This window comes from Panthera leo, chromosome B4 (assembly GCF_018350215.1).
Source record: "Panthera leo isolate Ple1 chromosome B4, P.leo_Ple1_pat1.1, whole genome shotgun sequence".
Lineage (NCBI taxonomy): Eukaryota > Metazoa > Chordata > Mammalia > Carnivora > Felidae > Panthera > Panthera leo.
In genome coordinates, this window is record NC_056685.1 from 37,404,235 (window position 1) to 37,422,247 (window position 18,013).

Here is an 18,013-nt window from a genome sequence, read left to right on the forward strand (position 1 = left end):
CATCATCAGGGAAATACAAATCAAAACCACAATGAGATACCACCTTACACCTGTCAGAATGGCTAACATTAACAACTCAGGCAACAACAGATGTTGGTGAAGATGTGGAGAAAGAGGATCTCTTTTGCATTGTTGGTGGGAATGCAAGCTGGTGCAGCCACTCTGGAAAACAGTATGGAGGTTCCTCAAAAAACTAGAAATAGAACTACTCTACAACCCAACAATTGCACTACTAGGTATTTATCCAAGGGATACAGATGTGCTGTTTCGAAGGGACATATGCACCCCAACGTTGATAGCAGCACTATCAACAATAGCCAAAGTATGGAAAGAGCCCAAATGTCCATTGAGGGATGAATGGATAAAGAAGATGCGGTACATATATACAATGGAGTATTACTCAGCAATCAAAAAGAATGAAATCTTGCCATTTGCAACTACGTGGATGGAACTAGAGGGTATTATGCTAAGTGAAATTAGTCAGAGAAAGACAAATATCATAGGACTTCACTCATATGAGGACTTTAAGATACAAAACAGATGAACATAAGGGAAGAGAAGCAAAAATAATAAAAAACAGGGAGGGGGACAAAACAGAAGAGACTCATAAATATGGAGAACAAATTGAGGGTTATGGGAGGGGTTGTGGGAGGGGGGATGGGCTAAATGGGTAAGGGGCACTAAGGAATCTACTCCTGAAATCATTGTTGCACTATATGCTAACTAATTTGGATGTAAATTTTAAAAAATAAAAAATAAAATTTAATAAAATGTTAACCCATTACAAGGTCTACACACACACACACACACACACACCAGCAACTTAAACCACACCAAGGGGGGCACCTGGGTGGCTCAGTTGTTTAAATGTCTGACTCTTGGTTTTGGCTCATGGTTTGTGGGTTCCAGCCCCACATCGAGCTCTGTGCTGGCAGCATGGAGCCTGCTTGGGATTCTGTCTCCCTCTCTCTCTCTGCCCCTCCTTTGCTTGCTCTCTCTCTCTCTCTCAGAAATAAATAAATAAACATTAATTTTTTTTAAAAAAACTACACCAAGATCAATTTCTCCCCTCATCAGATTAACAAAATTTTCAAAGCCAATAAAGCTTAGAAAAACAAACTCTGCCATACATTGCTGGTAGGTGTACAAAATGGCATGACCCCAATGGAGTGACGTATTGCAACATCTAATAAAATCACATACACATTAACTCTTTGCTCAGCAAATTCCATTTCTAAAATTTACCTGGAAGCTTCTCTTCTATAAATATGAAACAATATGTGGACAAAATCACTCATCGTAGTATTGCTTGTAACAGCAAAATACCGGAAACAAAATGCCTATCAATCGGAAACTGGATGAAGAAACTATGGTACCTTCCCCAGTGGGGGAATGTGCAGCTAAAATGTGAGGAAGATCTCCACAAAATGATATAAAATTATGCTACCTTTTGTGTAATAAAATGATAATATATGTGTACATTTTTGTGTATGTATATATTCTTATGTATGTGTATAGTTTTGCTTATTTTTTTTAATGTTTATTTATTTGCTTTTGAGAGAGAGAGCGTGGGGGGGGTGGGCAGAAAGAGAGGGAGACACAGAGTCCAAAGCAGGCTCCAGGCTCTGAGCTGTCAGCACAGAGCCTGACATGGGGCTCAAACCCACGAACAGTGAGATCATGACCTGAGCCAAAGTTGGACGCTTAACCAACTGAGCCACCCAGGTGCCCCTAAGTTTTGCTCCTTTTTGAAAAGAAAACGCAGAGAAAGGATAAAACCAGAAACTAATAGAAATGGTTACTTATTAGTGCGTGAGGGAAGAGAAAGAGAGAAATATGAGACCAAGACTCCTTCGGCTTGGAGCACATGGGTGGCTCAGTCAGAAGAGCCTGCAGCTCTTGATCTCAGGGTTGTGAGCTCAAGCTCCATGCTGGATGTAGAAATTACTAAAAATAAATTAATAAGCTTAAAAAAAGACCTCTTTGGCTTTACCTCTTTATAAAGTTTTGACTTTTCAACCATGTAAATGTTTCATGTATTCAAAAATAAGCTAAATCCAAATGGGACAAAAAAGACAGACCCTATAAATGAATAAAACAGAAAGAAGTGAACCTAACTGCATATGAAAGTGATTATATAACTACACAGAAAAGTATTCCAGTAACTTTTAAACACAATACCTTAAGCATATGCCCTTATTGGGATATATTCTAAAGATAAAAAGACCTGCAAAGAAGCCTTGAACTTTACTTACTGAGTTTGTTATTGGTAGTGTTATTGGGGTAGTGATTCTGAAACTATTCTGTATATTGTAGGAAACAAACTGTTTTTCAGGAAACAGGACTGTTACCATGGAAAAAGGCAGATGCAAATATGGAATGGGAGCCCATGATGTTCAAATTTTAATTAATTTTAAATAATTTAATTAATAATTCCTGATTTAAAGTATCACTGTGTCCACTGAAGAGGCCTAGAAGCAATGACCACACCTACTACCTAAAATCGACTTTCTACATACCATTCATAGCCTGGTCTTAAAAAAAAAAAAAAAAAAAAAAAAAAAAAGCTTCTTGGAGAAATGATTACTGATTGGGAGTAGGAAAAGTACAAGATAAGTCTCTACCTTTTTGTGCCAGAAACAGGGAAGTGCTCAAAAACTAATGGGTATGCATTAAAAGGACAAAAGATCCAGATTAAAGGTTTCTCTCACTATCCAAATGAGCAGCAATTTGAACATCAAAAAAGAATGATAATAGATTTAAAATCCATTTAAGAGGGGCGCCTGGGTGGCTCTGTCGGTTAAGCGTCTGACTTCGGGTCAGGTCATGATCTCACAGTTCCTGAGTTCGAGCCCCGCATCGGGCTCTGTGCTGACAGCTCAGAGCCTGGAGCCTGCTTCAGATTCTGTGTCTCCCTCTCTCTCTGACCCTCCCCTGCTCATGCTCCATGTCTCTCTGTCTCAAAAATAAATAAACATTAAAAAAAATTTTTTTTAATAAATTAAATAAAATCCATTTAAGAAAAAAGAAAAAGGAAGGAATCCATGGACCCAAATTGGAGCTAAAAAATGCATGGTAGTTATAGTGGGGGAGAGAATGATAGAAATACAACTACAAATGAAATAATTGATGCAGTCAAGAAATATCAAGGAACAAAATATTGACAAGGCCTCAAAGCATCACCATACATGTCATGTATTAATTATAACAGGAAGAAAGTACTTTCACAATAGAGAGATCTGATGGATACCACTACACCAAATGATCAAACTTAAAATTATCAATAATACAACTGATGTTATGTGTTCCTGATGATGCCATGGGGAATGCATATCGCCATGTAGTACTATAAACATAGTATCACTATGTTTAACCTGAATCTAAAATGGGAAACAGTTAGTCAAATCCAGATTATGGGACATTCTACAAGACAAGTAAAGGCAAAAATGTTGAGTGGACTATTTTAAGTGAAAGGAGAATACGATGATCATCTTTTTTTTTTAATGTTTATTCACTTTTTGAGAGACAAAGACACACACAGCGTGAGCAGCGGAGGGGCAGAGAGAGAGGGAGACACGGAATCTGAAGCAGGCTCCGTCCGACAGGAGGGCTCGAACTCACAAACAGTGAGATCATGACCTGAGCCAAAATTAGACACTTAACTGAATGAGCCACCCAGGCGTCCCTGCAATAATCATCTTTGATTGGATCTTAGCTGGGGAGAAAAACAGCTAGAAAGGAAATTCTAGCTATAAAGAAAATTTCAAGGATACTTGGGGAAATTTGACCATAGGCTATATGACAATAATAATATTGTATCAATATTAAGTTCCTTGAGATAATAAAGTTATTAGAATTTCCTTTTTTTTTAATGTTTACTTATTATTTTGTGAGAGAGAGAGAAAGAGGGAGTCAGCATGAGTGGGGAAGGGGCAGAGAACAGGAGACACAGAATCTGAAGCAGGCTTCAGGCTCTGAGCTGTTCAGAGCCCAATGCAGGGCTCAAACCCACGGACTGCGAGATTATGACTTGAGCCGAAGTTGGATGCTTAACTGACTGAGACACCCAGGCACGCCCTCCTTTTTTTTTAAGGGGATACATGCTGTAATACTTAAAGTCTATAATATAAGTGTGAAATTAATTTGGAATGATTCAGATCTTTATGTGTGTGTGTCTGTGTATGGATTGAGAGACAGAGACAGAGACAATATGAGATGAGCACAAAGATGGCAAAATATTTTAGCAAATTGGTGAATGTAGGTTGAAGAATAATAAGTGTTCATTACATTATTCTTTCAACTTTTCTATAGGTTTGGTATTTTATTAAAATAAAATGTAAGAGAGAAATTAAAATTCACCAGTCATCAAAAGACACCATTAGGTGAGTAAAAATGGTAAAGCTCAGAGTGAAAAAAGATACATATCATCCATAAGATCAACATAGTAACCATATCCAAAATATATAACAATCCCCTGCAAATCAGAGAAAAACACAAATAAAAAAATAGGTAAGAGACTTAAGCGGAATTTATAAAAGAGGATATCTAAATGGTCCATAAACACATGTAAAGGTTCGGCTCAGCCTAACTAGGAATTGGGGAAGTAGAAGTTAAAACCACAAAAGTATATTGCAACACACCCACCAGAATGGCTTAAATTTAAAGGTTTACAATAACTAGTGTAGCAAGGATTGGAACAATGGGGATTTTCACATACTACTAGTGGGATGTAAAATAATACAGCCACTTTGGAAAACAATTTGTTATTACCTTCTAAAGCTTAAAATATGCATACTCCATGATCCTTTCCTGGGTACACAGCTAGTGGAATGCATGCTTACTAATAGCAACAGATAATGTGCATAGCAACATAGCGCCATTATCCATAATAGCCCCCAACTGCAACTCATATGTCCAATAACATCCTAATGGATAAAGTGTGATATATTCACACAAATTAATATAATAGAATGCTATGTAACAATGCAAATAGGGGCGCCTGGGTGACTTGGTCGGTTAAGCGTCCGACTTCGGCTCAGGTCATGATCTCACGGTCCGTGAGTTCGAGCCCCGCGTCGGGCTCTGTGCTGACAGCTCAGAGCCTGGAGCCTGCTTCCGATTCTGTGTCTCCCTCTCTCTCTGACCCTCCCCCATTCGTGCTCTGTCTCTCTCTGTCTCAAAAATAAATAAACGTTAAAAAAAAAAAAAAAAAAAACAATGCAAATAAACAAACCACAATCTCCTGCAACAATATGGGTAAATCTAACAAATACAAAATAAGTGAAAGATGCCAGAGACAAAATAATACATACTTCATTATTGTATTTATAAAAAACTCAAAAACAGACAAATATAAACTACTGTGTTTCAGAATGCAAATTTAGGTAGTAAAACTTTAAAGAAAAGCAATAATGTGATTTTTATTTAAAAAAATAACCATTTCACTTCTATGTGGAATCTAAAAACCAAAACAAATGAACAAACAGAAACAGACTCATAAATACAGACAGCAAACTGGTGGTTGCCAGAGGGAAAGGGTGCAGGGGAAGGATGGGTGAAGTAGGTGAAGGGGATTAAGAGGTCCAAATTTCCAGTTATAAGATAAATAAGTCACAGAAATGAAAAGACAGCATAGGGATATAATCAATAATGTTGTAATAATGCTGTATGGTGACAGAAGGTAACTACACTTATTGTAATGAGCATTGCACAATATATTGAGTCATCAAATCATTCTGTTGTACACCTGAGATTAATATAACATTGTGTGTCAACTATAATTCAATAATAAAATGTTTTAAATTAATGATTATCTTGGAAGGGAGTAATGACTAGGAAGGATCACAATAGAGAGATCTGGATGGTGGTGACACAGATATTTGATTTGTGGTAAATCATTGACGTCTACTTACTCATTTCATGCACCTTTCTGTGTGTTTATTTAACAAAATAGGGTTTTTTTTAAAATGTTTATTTATCTTTGAGAGAGAGACAGAGCATGAGCAGGGGAGCGGCAGAGAAAGAGGGAGACACAGAATCAGAAGTAAGTTCCAAGCTCTGAGCTGTCAGCACAGAGCCCCACACAGAGCTCGAACTCAGGAACCTGGAGATCTGAAGCTGGATCTCCTGAAGGAACCTGAGCTGAAGTTGGATGCTTAACCAACTGGGCCACCCAGGTGCCCCAACACAATAGTTTTTAAATTAAGAAACAGGAGGCGCCTGGGTGGCGCAGTCGGTTAAGCGTCCGACTTCAGCCAGGTCACGATCTCACGGTCCGTGAGTTCGAGCCCCGCGTCAGGCTCTGGGCTGATGGCTCAGAGCCTGGAGCCTGTTTCCGATTCTGTGTCTCCCTCTCTCTCTGTCCCTCCCCCGTTCATGCTCTGTCTCTCTCTGTCCCAAAAATAAATAAACGTTGAAAAAAATTAAAAAAAAAAAAAAAAAAAAAAAAAAAAAAAGAAACAGGAACTGTAAGGGATCCTGGGTGGCCCAGTCGGATAAGCATCTGACTTCAGCTCAGGTCATGATCTCTTGGTCATGGGTTCGAGCCCCATGTCGGGCTCTGTGCTGACAGCTCAGAGGCTGGAGCCTGCTTCAGATCCTGTGTCTCCCCCTCTCTCTCTCTCTCTCTCTCTCTCTTTCTCTCTCTCTCTCTCTGCCCCTCCCCCACTCACTCACGCGCTCTCTCTCTCTCTCCCTCCCTCAAAAAATAAACATAGGGGCGCCTGGGTGGCTCAGTCGGTTGAGCATCCGACTTCAGCTCAGGTCATGATCTCACGGTCCGTGAGTTCGAGCCCCGCGTCGGGCTCTGGGCTGACGGCTCAGAGCCTGGAGCCTGCTTCCCATTCTGTGTCTCCCTCTCTCTCTCTGCCCCTCCCCCTGTCTCTCTCTGTCTCAAAAATAAATAAACGTTAAAAAAAATAAATAAATAAATAAACATAAAAAAAATTTTTTAATAAAAAAATAGGAACTGTAAGAAGAATACAGGGGGCGCCTGGGTGGCTCAGTCGGTTAAGCATCCAACTTCAGCTCAGGTCATGATCTCACGGTTCGTGGATTCGAGCTCTGTGTCGGGCTCTGTGCTGACAGCTCAGAGCCTGGAGCCTGTTTCAGATTCTGTGTCCCTCTCTCTCTCTCCGGCCCACCCCTGCTTGTGCTCTCTCTCTGTCTTTAAAAAGTGTGTAAACATAAAAAAATCTTTATAAAAAGAATACAGGATTTTACATAAAAGAAACAAGAAGTTATATTTTTAAAAGATAATGCAGAAAGAAAAACATAGACATCAAACAACTCAGTAGATAGGCTTCATAGTAGACAAGATACTGCTAAAGAGTGAGTTAGTGAATTGGAAGAAAGAGTAGCAAAAGTGACCCAGAATATAGCACAGACATATAGAGAAGAAAATAAAAGAGAAGTTTAGAGAGATGGATGAAAAACTCCAATATACACTTAATGGGAATTCCAAAAGAATAAACAGGCAAGAGCTAATAGTTGAAGTGAAAATGTCTGGTCTTTCAGAATTAAAGGAAATATGAATCCTCAGATTGAAAAAGAACACCAAGTCTTTCACAGGATAAAGAAAATCGATCCATATCTACATACACTGGAATAAAATAAAAGACCAGAGAAAGCAAAAGAATACTAAATGCTTCAGAGAAAAAAGATTAACTACAAAGGCAAGACTACCAGACAGACTTCTCATGAGCAACAACAGAGAAGACAGCACAATAATAGCTTCCAAGTTTTGAAGGAAAATAACCATGGGGCACCTGGGTGGCTCAATCAGTTAAGCATCCAACTCTTGATTTCAACTCAGGTCATGATATCAGGGTCATGAGATTGAGCCCCGTGAGATTCTCTCTCTCTCTCTCTCTTTCTCTCTCTTCCTCTGCCCCACCCCTGCTCACTCACACACACACACTCTCTCTCTCTCTCTCTCAAATAAATAAATGAATGAATGAATGAATGAATGAATAAATAAGGTAAAATAACTATCAATCTAGAAATTTATACTCAGCTATATCATGCAAGAATGAAAGCTAAATGAAGACATTTCCAGATAGGCTAAGAAATTTTTTATTTGTAAGCCCCCAATGAAAGAAATACTAGTATATTTCCTTATTTCAGCAAGGAATAAAATAAACCTGGAAAGGAGGAGGAAGATTCAAGAAATGTATTAGTTATGTACTAAGAATTAGTAAAACACTTTGTATCCTGAATATCTTCTGTTGGCTCTCCAGATCTTGCCTACACTCTTCTACACTCTGCTAAATGCTTTGGAAGCTACATCAAATAAACTCCCTTGTCCTCTGGCTTGGAACTGGGTTTTGCCAATGGGGAGCCCTAATAGTACACTGCAGAAAGAAAAGATGTCAAATCAGAGTATATATTTTTGTTTCCTCCTATCATGGTGGTCTTTGGCTGGGTGTATACCTTGAGGTCACTATTTCTCTCATGATAGCCCTATATGTATTACTCTCCTTTCAGCTTTTCATGGTGGCTCCCTCCCCAGATCCCTTCAGGTCTAGGGGTGATAAAACTCTGGTTGCTATCAGCTCCAGCATATTATACTATCTCTTGTGGGTTTCTTTCTTTCTTTTCTTTTCTTTTTTTTTAAGAGAGGGAAGAGTACAAGCAGGGGGAAGGGGCAGAGAGAAAGAGAAAGAATTTTAAGCAGGCTCCACGCTCAGTGTGGAGCCCAACACAGGGCTCAATTCCACTACCTTGAGATCATGACCTGAGCCAAAATCAAGAGTCAGATGCTCCACTGACTGAGCCACACAGGTACCCTAATATCTTGTGGGTTTCTTAATCTCTATTCACACATACTCATTAGAAATAGTTGCTTTAATTTATTTGTTAAACTGTCCTTGAATTATCCTAATTTGAGTGTGTAATTTATTTTCTGTTAGGAGACTGAGAGGTTGGTAAGTTTAAATAAGTATTGACTATGAAATATAATAATAACCTCTAATTTGAGGGAGTTAAAACCATGATGGAATGAAAACATTAGACAACACAGCACAAAAGATGAGAAGGGTGAGGTTGCAGGCTAATTAAGGAGTTTAAGATCCTTATCTTCTTTAGAAGAAAAATAGAGAATTGGTAAATTTTAAACTTCGTTAGAAAAATATAGAGTAATTTCAGAGTAACAAAATCTGTCTCCCTAGGCCTTAAGTTGCAAATAGTTATTTCTATATTTTAGACTTCTTCATTTCTTGTAGTATTTAAAACTCAGCACATCCAACATTGAACATATTATCTTCTCTCCATCCCAAAATTAATCCCTATCTCTGGGCAGAGCTTAAGTCTCAGTCATCTTTGACTTCTCTCCCACACCATCCACAGCCCTGCCAGGACAGAGAATTTTACTTATTAAATGTCCCCTGAATGGGGCACCTGGGTGGCTCAGTCGGTTAAGTGGCCAACTCTTGGTTTCAGCTCAGGTCATGATCTCATGGTTTATGGGTTCGAGCCCTGCACTGTCATCATGGAGTCTGCTTGGGATTCTCTCTCTTTCTCTCTCTCTCTGTCCTCCCCTGCTTATTCTCTCTCTCTCAAAATAAATAAATAAACTTTAAAAAAAAGTCCCTTGAATCCATTCCTTTCCCACCCCTGTCTAGTTCATTTCTCATGTTCAGACTCACCTTCTCTCTAGGCCTGACCCTGCTCCAGTCCCTGTTTCTCTCCTTCTTGCCCACACCAGATGGACAACAGCACTATGAGGAAGCAGTTGAGATGGCATAGAAGTGTCTCCTGGGAATACTACCCAATTATTGAGAAACAATTACACCTTAGCAACCAAACCTGGAATGTGTACCCTGGAACTAACCCACCAGCTCCTATTCTAAAGAACCGAAGGTAGAATAGAGCTTCCCCTCCCCCAATTATGACTCCTGGAGAGAAATGGCTTTATTATAACTTCTTTACAATACCTGCTGCATAGTAACTATTCAATAAACTCGTTATGTTGAACCAAAGGTGTGCACAGGGTTTATATACAAAAATATTTACCATGGCATTATTCGTCTATAAGTAAAATTTCAAAATTTTCTTGACACTCAACAATACATAGATATTTACATCACAGTACATACATATATGTACAGTAATTAAAAATAATTTGGGGGGCACCTGGATGGCTCAGTAAGTTGAGCATCTGACATTGGCTCAGGTCATGATCTCACAGTTCATGAGTTTGAGCCCTGCATTGGGCTCTGTGTGGACAGCTCAGAACCTAGAGCCTATTTCAGATTCTGTGTCACCCTCTCTCTCTGCCCTTCCCCTGCTCACACTCTGTTTTTCTCTCAAAAGTAAATAAATATTAACAAAAAATTGTTTTAATAATTTAAAAAATATTTTCAAAAATTTTTGTAGGAGACCCTGGCTGGCTTAATTGGTGGAGCATGCAACTCTTGATCTCAGAATTGTGAGTTCAAGTCCCACATTGGGTGTAAAGATTACTTAAAATAAAATAAAATCTTTAAAAAGTAATAATAATTTTGTAAAATAATATTTAGTGACATGATAAAACATTAATATTACATTAAGTTAAAAAAGACAGGCTACAAAAAGTATGTATCATACTGTTTTATATATATACATATATATTCATATATATTACACATACACATATGTGTATACATATATGCATATATACGTATATATTCATATATACTACACATATACATATATGTGTATAAAATATATGTGTAGTATATATGAATATATACGTATTTGTGTACATTATATAAACACACATGTAGGGGCACCTGAGTGGCTTAGTTGGTTGGGCGTCTGATTTCAGCTCAGGTCATGATCTCATGGGTTTGTGAATTCAAGCCCCACATCGGCCTCTCTGCTGTCAGCACAGAGCCTGCTTTGGATCCTCTGTCCCCCTCTCTCTCTGCCCCTCCCCCGCTTGCACTCTCTCAAAATAAAAAATTAAAAACACACACATATATTATGCACACACACACACACATATATACACAAACACATATGAGTCCACAGAAAAAAGTGGAAGAGCTTACATCAAAATGGTAACATATCCAGATGGTAGATTTACAAAGAATTTTTATTTTCTTCTAAGGACTTTTCTATAAGTACCATTCAGTTTAAATAAACATATGTTACTTTTCTCATCTAAAAAAATGTTATTTTTAAGTATGTTCTTTTGAAAATGTAAACAGTTTGACAATTTAGAAAATGGTCTATTAAAAGCAAGGTTTATAGAAAAAGCCTAATTCAAGTGAGCTCAACAAAAAATTTTTGGCATTGTCTATATGATAGGTATTGTGAGGGTATTCAAGATAAATCTTTTTTTTTCTTTTTTTTTTTTCTTTTTTTAACGTTTATTTATTTTTGGGACAGAGAGAGACAGAGCATGAACAGGGGAGGGGCAGAGAGAGAGGGAGACACAGAATCAGAAGCAGGCTCCAGGCTCTGAGCCATCAGCCCAGAGCCCGACGCGGGGCTCGAACTCACGGACCGCGAGATCGTGACCTGAGCTGAAGTCGGATGCTTAACCGACTGAGCCACCCAGGCGCCCCTCAAGATAAATCTAACATGATTGCTGACCTCAAAGAACTTAGTAAAGAACACATGACAATTATCGGACAATACGTGCAATATTATAGGCATGTACAATGTTCTGAAAAAAATAGAGATGAGCACATAATTAATTCTGTAAGAGTTAGAGAAGCTTTCAGAAAGAATGGGCTGGTGAGTGTGGTTTCTCAGGATGAAACAGAGTAGAGGGGATAATATGGAAGGAGAAGGAACAAGATACACAAAAAGCCCTGAGGCATGAGACAACATGATAGGTAAAGGGAAGTACACACAGAACCCATCAAAAATGTACAATATCGGGGCGCCTGGGTGGCTCAGTCGGTTGAGCGTCCGACTTCAGCTCAGGTCACGATCTCACGGTCTGTGAGTCCGTGAGTTCCAGCCCCGCGTCGGGCTCTGGGCTGATGGCTCAGAGCCTGGAGCCTGCTTCCGATTCTGTGTCTCCCTCTCTCTCTGCCCCTCCCCTGTTCATGCTCTATCTCTCTCTGTCTCAAAAATAAATAAACGTTAAAAAATTTAAAAAAAAAAAAAATGTACAATATCTCCAAATGATGTAAGTGTCATGTAGCTGTTAAAATTGATATCTTAAGTGCATTAATGAGTTCAATATTTGGTGGAAGTGTACAAAATGAAACTGAGGAGGAAAAACTTTGTTTGCCATGCTATGGCAATGGGAATCTTTGAAGGGTTCACATATCAGAGGATCTGTGATTTAGAGAAATCACCCTTTGGGTAATGTGGAAGGTGGATTTGAGGAGGAGTGAGAAATAATAGTCACTTGATCTAAGGTAGTAGCAGTGGAGATGAAGAGAAAAGAACAGATTACAAAGATACTTTGGAGGTTAAAATAGGCAGAACTAGGCAGTTGATTAGAAAAGGCAACAGGAGTGGCGCCTGGGTGGCTCAGTCGGTTGGGCGGCTGACTTCGGCTCAGGTCATGATCTCACGGTCTGTGAGTTTGAGCCCCACATCGGGCTCTGTGCTGACAGCTCAGAGCCTGGAGCCTGTTTCAGATTCTGTGTCTCCCTCTCTCTGACCCTCCCCTGTTCATGCTCTGTCTCTCCTTATCTCAAAAATAAATAAAAACGTAAAAAAAAAAATTAAAAAAAAAAAAAAGGCAACAGGAGGGGTGCCTGGCTGGTTCAGTTGGTTGAGTTTCTGAATTCGGCTCAAGTCATGATCTCACAGTCCGTGGGTTCAAGCCCCATGTTGGGCTCTGTGCTGACAACTCAGAGCCTGGAGCCTGCTTTGGATTCTGTGTCTCCCTCTCTCTCTGCCTCTCCCCCATTCGCACTCTTTATCTCTCTCAAAAATAAATAAACATTTTTTTATTTTTAAAAAAAGAGACAGAAAGAAAAGGCAAGAGGAAGGAGCACCTGGGTGGCTCGGTTGGTTAAGTGTCCCCACTCTTAATTTTGGCTCAGATCATGATCTCAAGGTTCATGAGATCGAGCCTTGTGTCAGGCTCTGCATTGACAGCATGGAGCCTGCTTGGGATTCTCTCTCTCTCCCTCTCTCTCTCTCTCTCTCTCTCTCTCTCTCTCTCTCTCTCTCTCTCTGTGCCTCCCCTGCCTGTGCATGCACAGGCATGGAAAATAAATAAACTTATTTTGCACATGCATGCAAAATAAATAAGTAAACTTAAAAAAAAATAAAAAGGAAAGGTGAGAGGAGGGGCCAAGGAGAAGCACTCCAGGTTCAGACTTGAATAGGGTAAATGGAAAGGAAGAAGTAAAACAGTCTTACCCACAAATGACATGATCTTGTATATTGAAAATCCTAGGAAATCCACTAAAAAAAAAAAAAAAAGCTAGAATTAATAAGCCAGTTTGGCAAGTTCACAAAATCAATATACAAAAACCAACTGTATTTCTATACAGTAGCAATGGACAATGTGAAAATGAAATTAAGAAAATTAATCCATTCACAATAAGATAAAAAAGAATAAAATACTTAGGAATAAACTGAACAAAAGAAGTGTAAGACTTGTACAATGAAAATTATAAAACAGTGCTGAAAGAAATTAAAGAAGACTTAAACAAATAGAAAGACATCCCATGTTCATGGATCAGAAGACTAAACATAATTGAGATGAATATTCTCCCCTAATTGTCTACAAATTCAACATAATCTCTATCAAAATCCCTGCTGTCTTTTTTGTGAAAACTGGCAAGCTAATCATAAAGTTCATATGGAAATGCAACGAATCCCAAAACAATCCTAAAAAGAAAGGTTGGGGCGCCTGGGTGGCTCAGTTGGTTAGTATCCAACTTTTGATTTTGGCTTAGGTCATGATCTCACAGTTCATGGTAACCCCACATTGGGCTCTGCACTAACAGCACAAAGCCTGCGTGGGATTCTCTCTGTCCTCTCTTTTTGCCCCTCCCCCTGCTCATGCTCACTCTCACAAAATAAATAAACAAACATTTAAATAAATAAATAAATAAATAAATAAATAAATAAATAAATAAGAAGGGTTGGAAGACTTATACTTCTTGATTTCAAAACTTACTACAAAGATAATCAAGACAGTGTAGTACTGGCATAAATATAGACATACAGGTTAATGGAAATGGACTGAAAGTCCAGAAATAAACTCTTACATTTATAGTCAAGTGATTTTCTACAAAAGTACCAAAATTCAATGGGAAAGAAATCATCTTTTCAACAAATGGTGCTGGGACAATTGGATAACCTCAGAGGAAAAATAATTTGGGCCCCTACCTCACACCATACACAAAAACTAGCTCAAATAGGTCACATCTAACCTAAATGTTAGAACAAAAACTTAGGAGAAAACATAGGAGTCAATTTCTGTGGTCTTGTATTAGGCAAAAAGCAAAAGCACAAGGAGAAAACAAAATGACAAATTAAAAACTTTGGCACTTCAAAAGACACATTAAGAAAGTGAAAAGATGATCCATAGAATGGGAGAACACATTTACAAATCATATAGATATATGTGACTTGTATCCTGAAGAACTCTTACAACTCAATAATAAATACATATAACTCAATTTAAAAATGGGCAAAGGATCTGAATACACGTTTCTCCAAAGAAGATATATTAGTGACCAATAAGCACGTAAAAAAAAGCACTCAACATCATTAGTCACTAGAAATCAAGAAGAAAATAAAAATAACTCCTTCTGACCAAAGATGAGACATTTTGCATATTAACAAAGTTAATAATTGCAATGTATTAAAATACATCAAACGCATTTAAATTCCTGAGTTCATAATGATTCTTAAAGGGGGAAAAAAGTGGCCACCTTTGAAGGGCATAATAAAAAAAATTATTTTGAAAAATGGTAATAAAAATCAAGCAATTATTCAGGCTTTTCTATATAAATTGTAGCACTGGGTAGCAAAAACAGTTTATAAAGAGCAGTATCTCTTTCCAGAAGTATACCAACTAATAAAGGGAGAAGCAATGATATAATAATGCCAACATTTAAAAAAAACTTTTTTAATGTTTATTTATTTTTTGAGAGAGGGAGAGAGAGAGAGACAGAGTGTGAGTGGGGGAGGGGCAGAGAGAAAGGGAGACACAGAATACAAAGCAGGTTCCAGGCTCTGAGCTGTCAGCACAGAGCCTGACACGGGGCTGGAACTCACAATCATGACCTGAGCTGAAGTTGGATGTTTAACCGACTGAGCTGCCCAGGCACCCTATGCCAACATTTTTCAATTCATAATTGATCAATAGCTGCTAACATACTAAAAAAAAAAAAAAAAAAAAGACATCCAGATATGATTATCTCTGTTGCCCCCCACATCTCTAACCAGAGTCTGATCAAGCCACCAGAACAAACTAATTTATAGTAAATACAAAGAACAGAGGGACATGTAAAACAACATCATGAGGCTATAATTAGCAAAATCCAAAATATGGGAAAAACAGTCCTTTTTCTTCAACAAATAAATCACAAGGGAGAAAAAAAGAGATGAAAGGGGAAATCAAAGTTCAAAAAAGCTAAGAGACAAATCAAACAATCATGAAGTGGGACTTTATTTGGATCCAGGTTCAAACAAACACATTGTAAAAAAGATATATGAAACTGTAAATTTGGAGATAGCAGAATATTTGATGATATTGAAGAATAATTGTGTGGGATGATTGGTGTGACAATGGTATTGTGCTTATGTTTTTTTAAAGAGACCTTATCTTTTACAGATACATACTGAATATTTATGGATGAAATTATATAATGTCTGGGATTTGCTTTAAAATAATAAGCGAGGGGAAGAAATGGGTGGGAGTATATGTGAAACAAGAATGGCTATGAGCTAATAAACAGTACATTTAGTGATGGGAACAGGAAGGCTGACTACACTATTTTCTTGACTTCTGTATGATTAGAATTTTCCACAATAGAAAGTTTTTCTAAAAATCTACTTCATGACTTTGTAGTAATAAGTAATTATCTAGAGGGCTTATCACCATGGCTGAAGATAACCTCTAAACATTGTTTTTCACTTTTATATTCCCTTTCAATTAATTAATCACACCTAAAAGTACATTACTTAGACAAAGACCCATGGTTCATATGACTTTATCCACCTAGTAGTAATTTACTGAAGTTTCAAATTTAGAATTAGGAAATGCCAACCTTCAGAGTCCCAAACCTACCCTACAACAGCAGAGGCAACAATCCCAAATGCCTCCCTATCACTACTAATAAATTATTGCTTTCCTCTCACCTTGCAGAAATACTTGCAATCATTCATTTAGTCATTATTTTCATTAATTTATTATGTGTCCAGTATTAGGTGTAAGGATACAAATAAATACTAATACAGTAGATACTAATAAATACTAATACAGTAGACCCTTAGGGCTCCTGGCTGGTTCAGTCAATAGAGCATGCGACTCTTGATCTAGGGGTGGTGAGTTTGAGCCCCATGTTTGGCAGAGAGATTACTTTAAAAAAACACAGTAGCCCTTTGGTTGAACACTAGATGAATACTTTTGAGTGCCAAATGCATTCAAGAAACAGTGCTAAGTAACTGTAACAAATACACAACCTAACTCTCTCCTAAAAGGCAGCTCTACTGGGCACATAAAAATGAACAGAGATGGGAATGCAAGCTGGTGCAGCCACTCTGGAAAACAGTATGGAGGTTCCTCAAAAAACTAAAAATAGAACCACCCTGTGACCCAGCAATTGCACTACTAGGCATTTATCCAAGGGATACAGGTGTGCTGTTTCCAAGGGACACATACACCCCCATGTTTATAGCAGCACTATCAACAATAGCCAAAGTATGGAAAGAGCCCAAATGTTCATCGATGGATGAATGGATAAAGAAGATGTGGTATGTGTATACACACACACACACACACACACACACACACACACACACACACACAATGGAGTATTACTCAGCAATCAAAAAGAATGAAATCTTGCCATTTGCAACTACCTGGATGGAACTAGAGGGTATTGTGCTAAGTGAAATTAGTCAGTCAGAGAAAGACAAAAATCATATGACTTCACTCATATGAGGACTTTAAGACACAAAACAGATGACCATAAGGGAAGGGAAACAAAAATAATGTAAAAACAGGGAGGGGGACAAAACAGAAGAGACTCATGGAGAACAAACTGAGGGTTACGGGAGGGGTTGTGAGAGGGGGGATGGGCTAAATGGGTAAGGGGCACTAAGGAATCTACTCCTGAAATCATTGTTGCACCATATGCTAATTTGGATGTAAATTTTTTAAAAAATTAAAATAAAAAAATAGAAAATAAAAAAAAACTCTCAGTAAATTAGGAAAAGAAAAAGCTTTCTGATAAAGGGTATTTATGAAAAAATTATCACTGATGAGCACTGGAAAAATAAATAAACAGAGATGTGGTACTCGCCCTCACATAGTTTAAAAACTGATAGAGCCCATGAGACAAGAACCCAAACAACCAAGAATAGAAAGCTGAATGTGATAAATGGTCCCAAAATGATTCAGTCACCAAAGTGGGAAGTGGTGAGTAGTCAAGATTGGCGGGAGGATTTAAGTGTCTAGGTAGAGTTGGAAACTAAGGCTGGAACGATACGATAGAGCCATTATGTGGAGTTAGGTTAAGGGATCTGAATTTTATTAGGCAGCAACAGAGAATTGTTTAATGTTACTGAGCAGGGCATGACACGCACAGAACTGTGACTTGGAACAATGTGTCTTGCAGCAAGTGGCAGAGCCCACAGACCACTCGTGGAAGACCAGTTCAAGCCTGAACTACATCTCCAGGCTCACAGCACACTCCTACATGCATGTGAACAAGCTTAATGACTAACAGATTTATAGCACCTAAGATGCACTTGAAGCTTTTGGAGACCGCGCTCCAGAGTACAGCACCCAGACCAGCACTGAACTGCCTCGGAGAAAACTTCCAGCCACAGCCTAGAGCAAAGCTTAGCAAACTTTTTTCCATAAAACGGTCAGATA

At 38.3% G+C, this 18,013-nt stretch overlaps 1 protein-coding gene across 1 annotated transcript in view; it reads right to left on the minus strand.

The window, feature by feature from the left end:
- The window catches only part of LOC122224102 (maestro heat-like repeat-containing protein family member 1), a 95,257-nt gene extending 81,924 nt beyond the window's left edge, over positions 1–13,333 (minus strand). Inside the window, exon 1 of the mRNA XM_042945488.1 lies at positions 13,315–13,333. Coding sequence (XP_042801422.1) covers positions 13,315–13,327 — 13 coding nt within the window. The 5' untranslated portion in view covers positions 13,328–13,333. The remainder of the gene's footprint in view (positions 1–13,314) is intronic.
- Between the last annotated feature and the right edge of the window lie 4,680 nt (positions 13,334–18,013).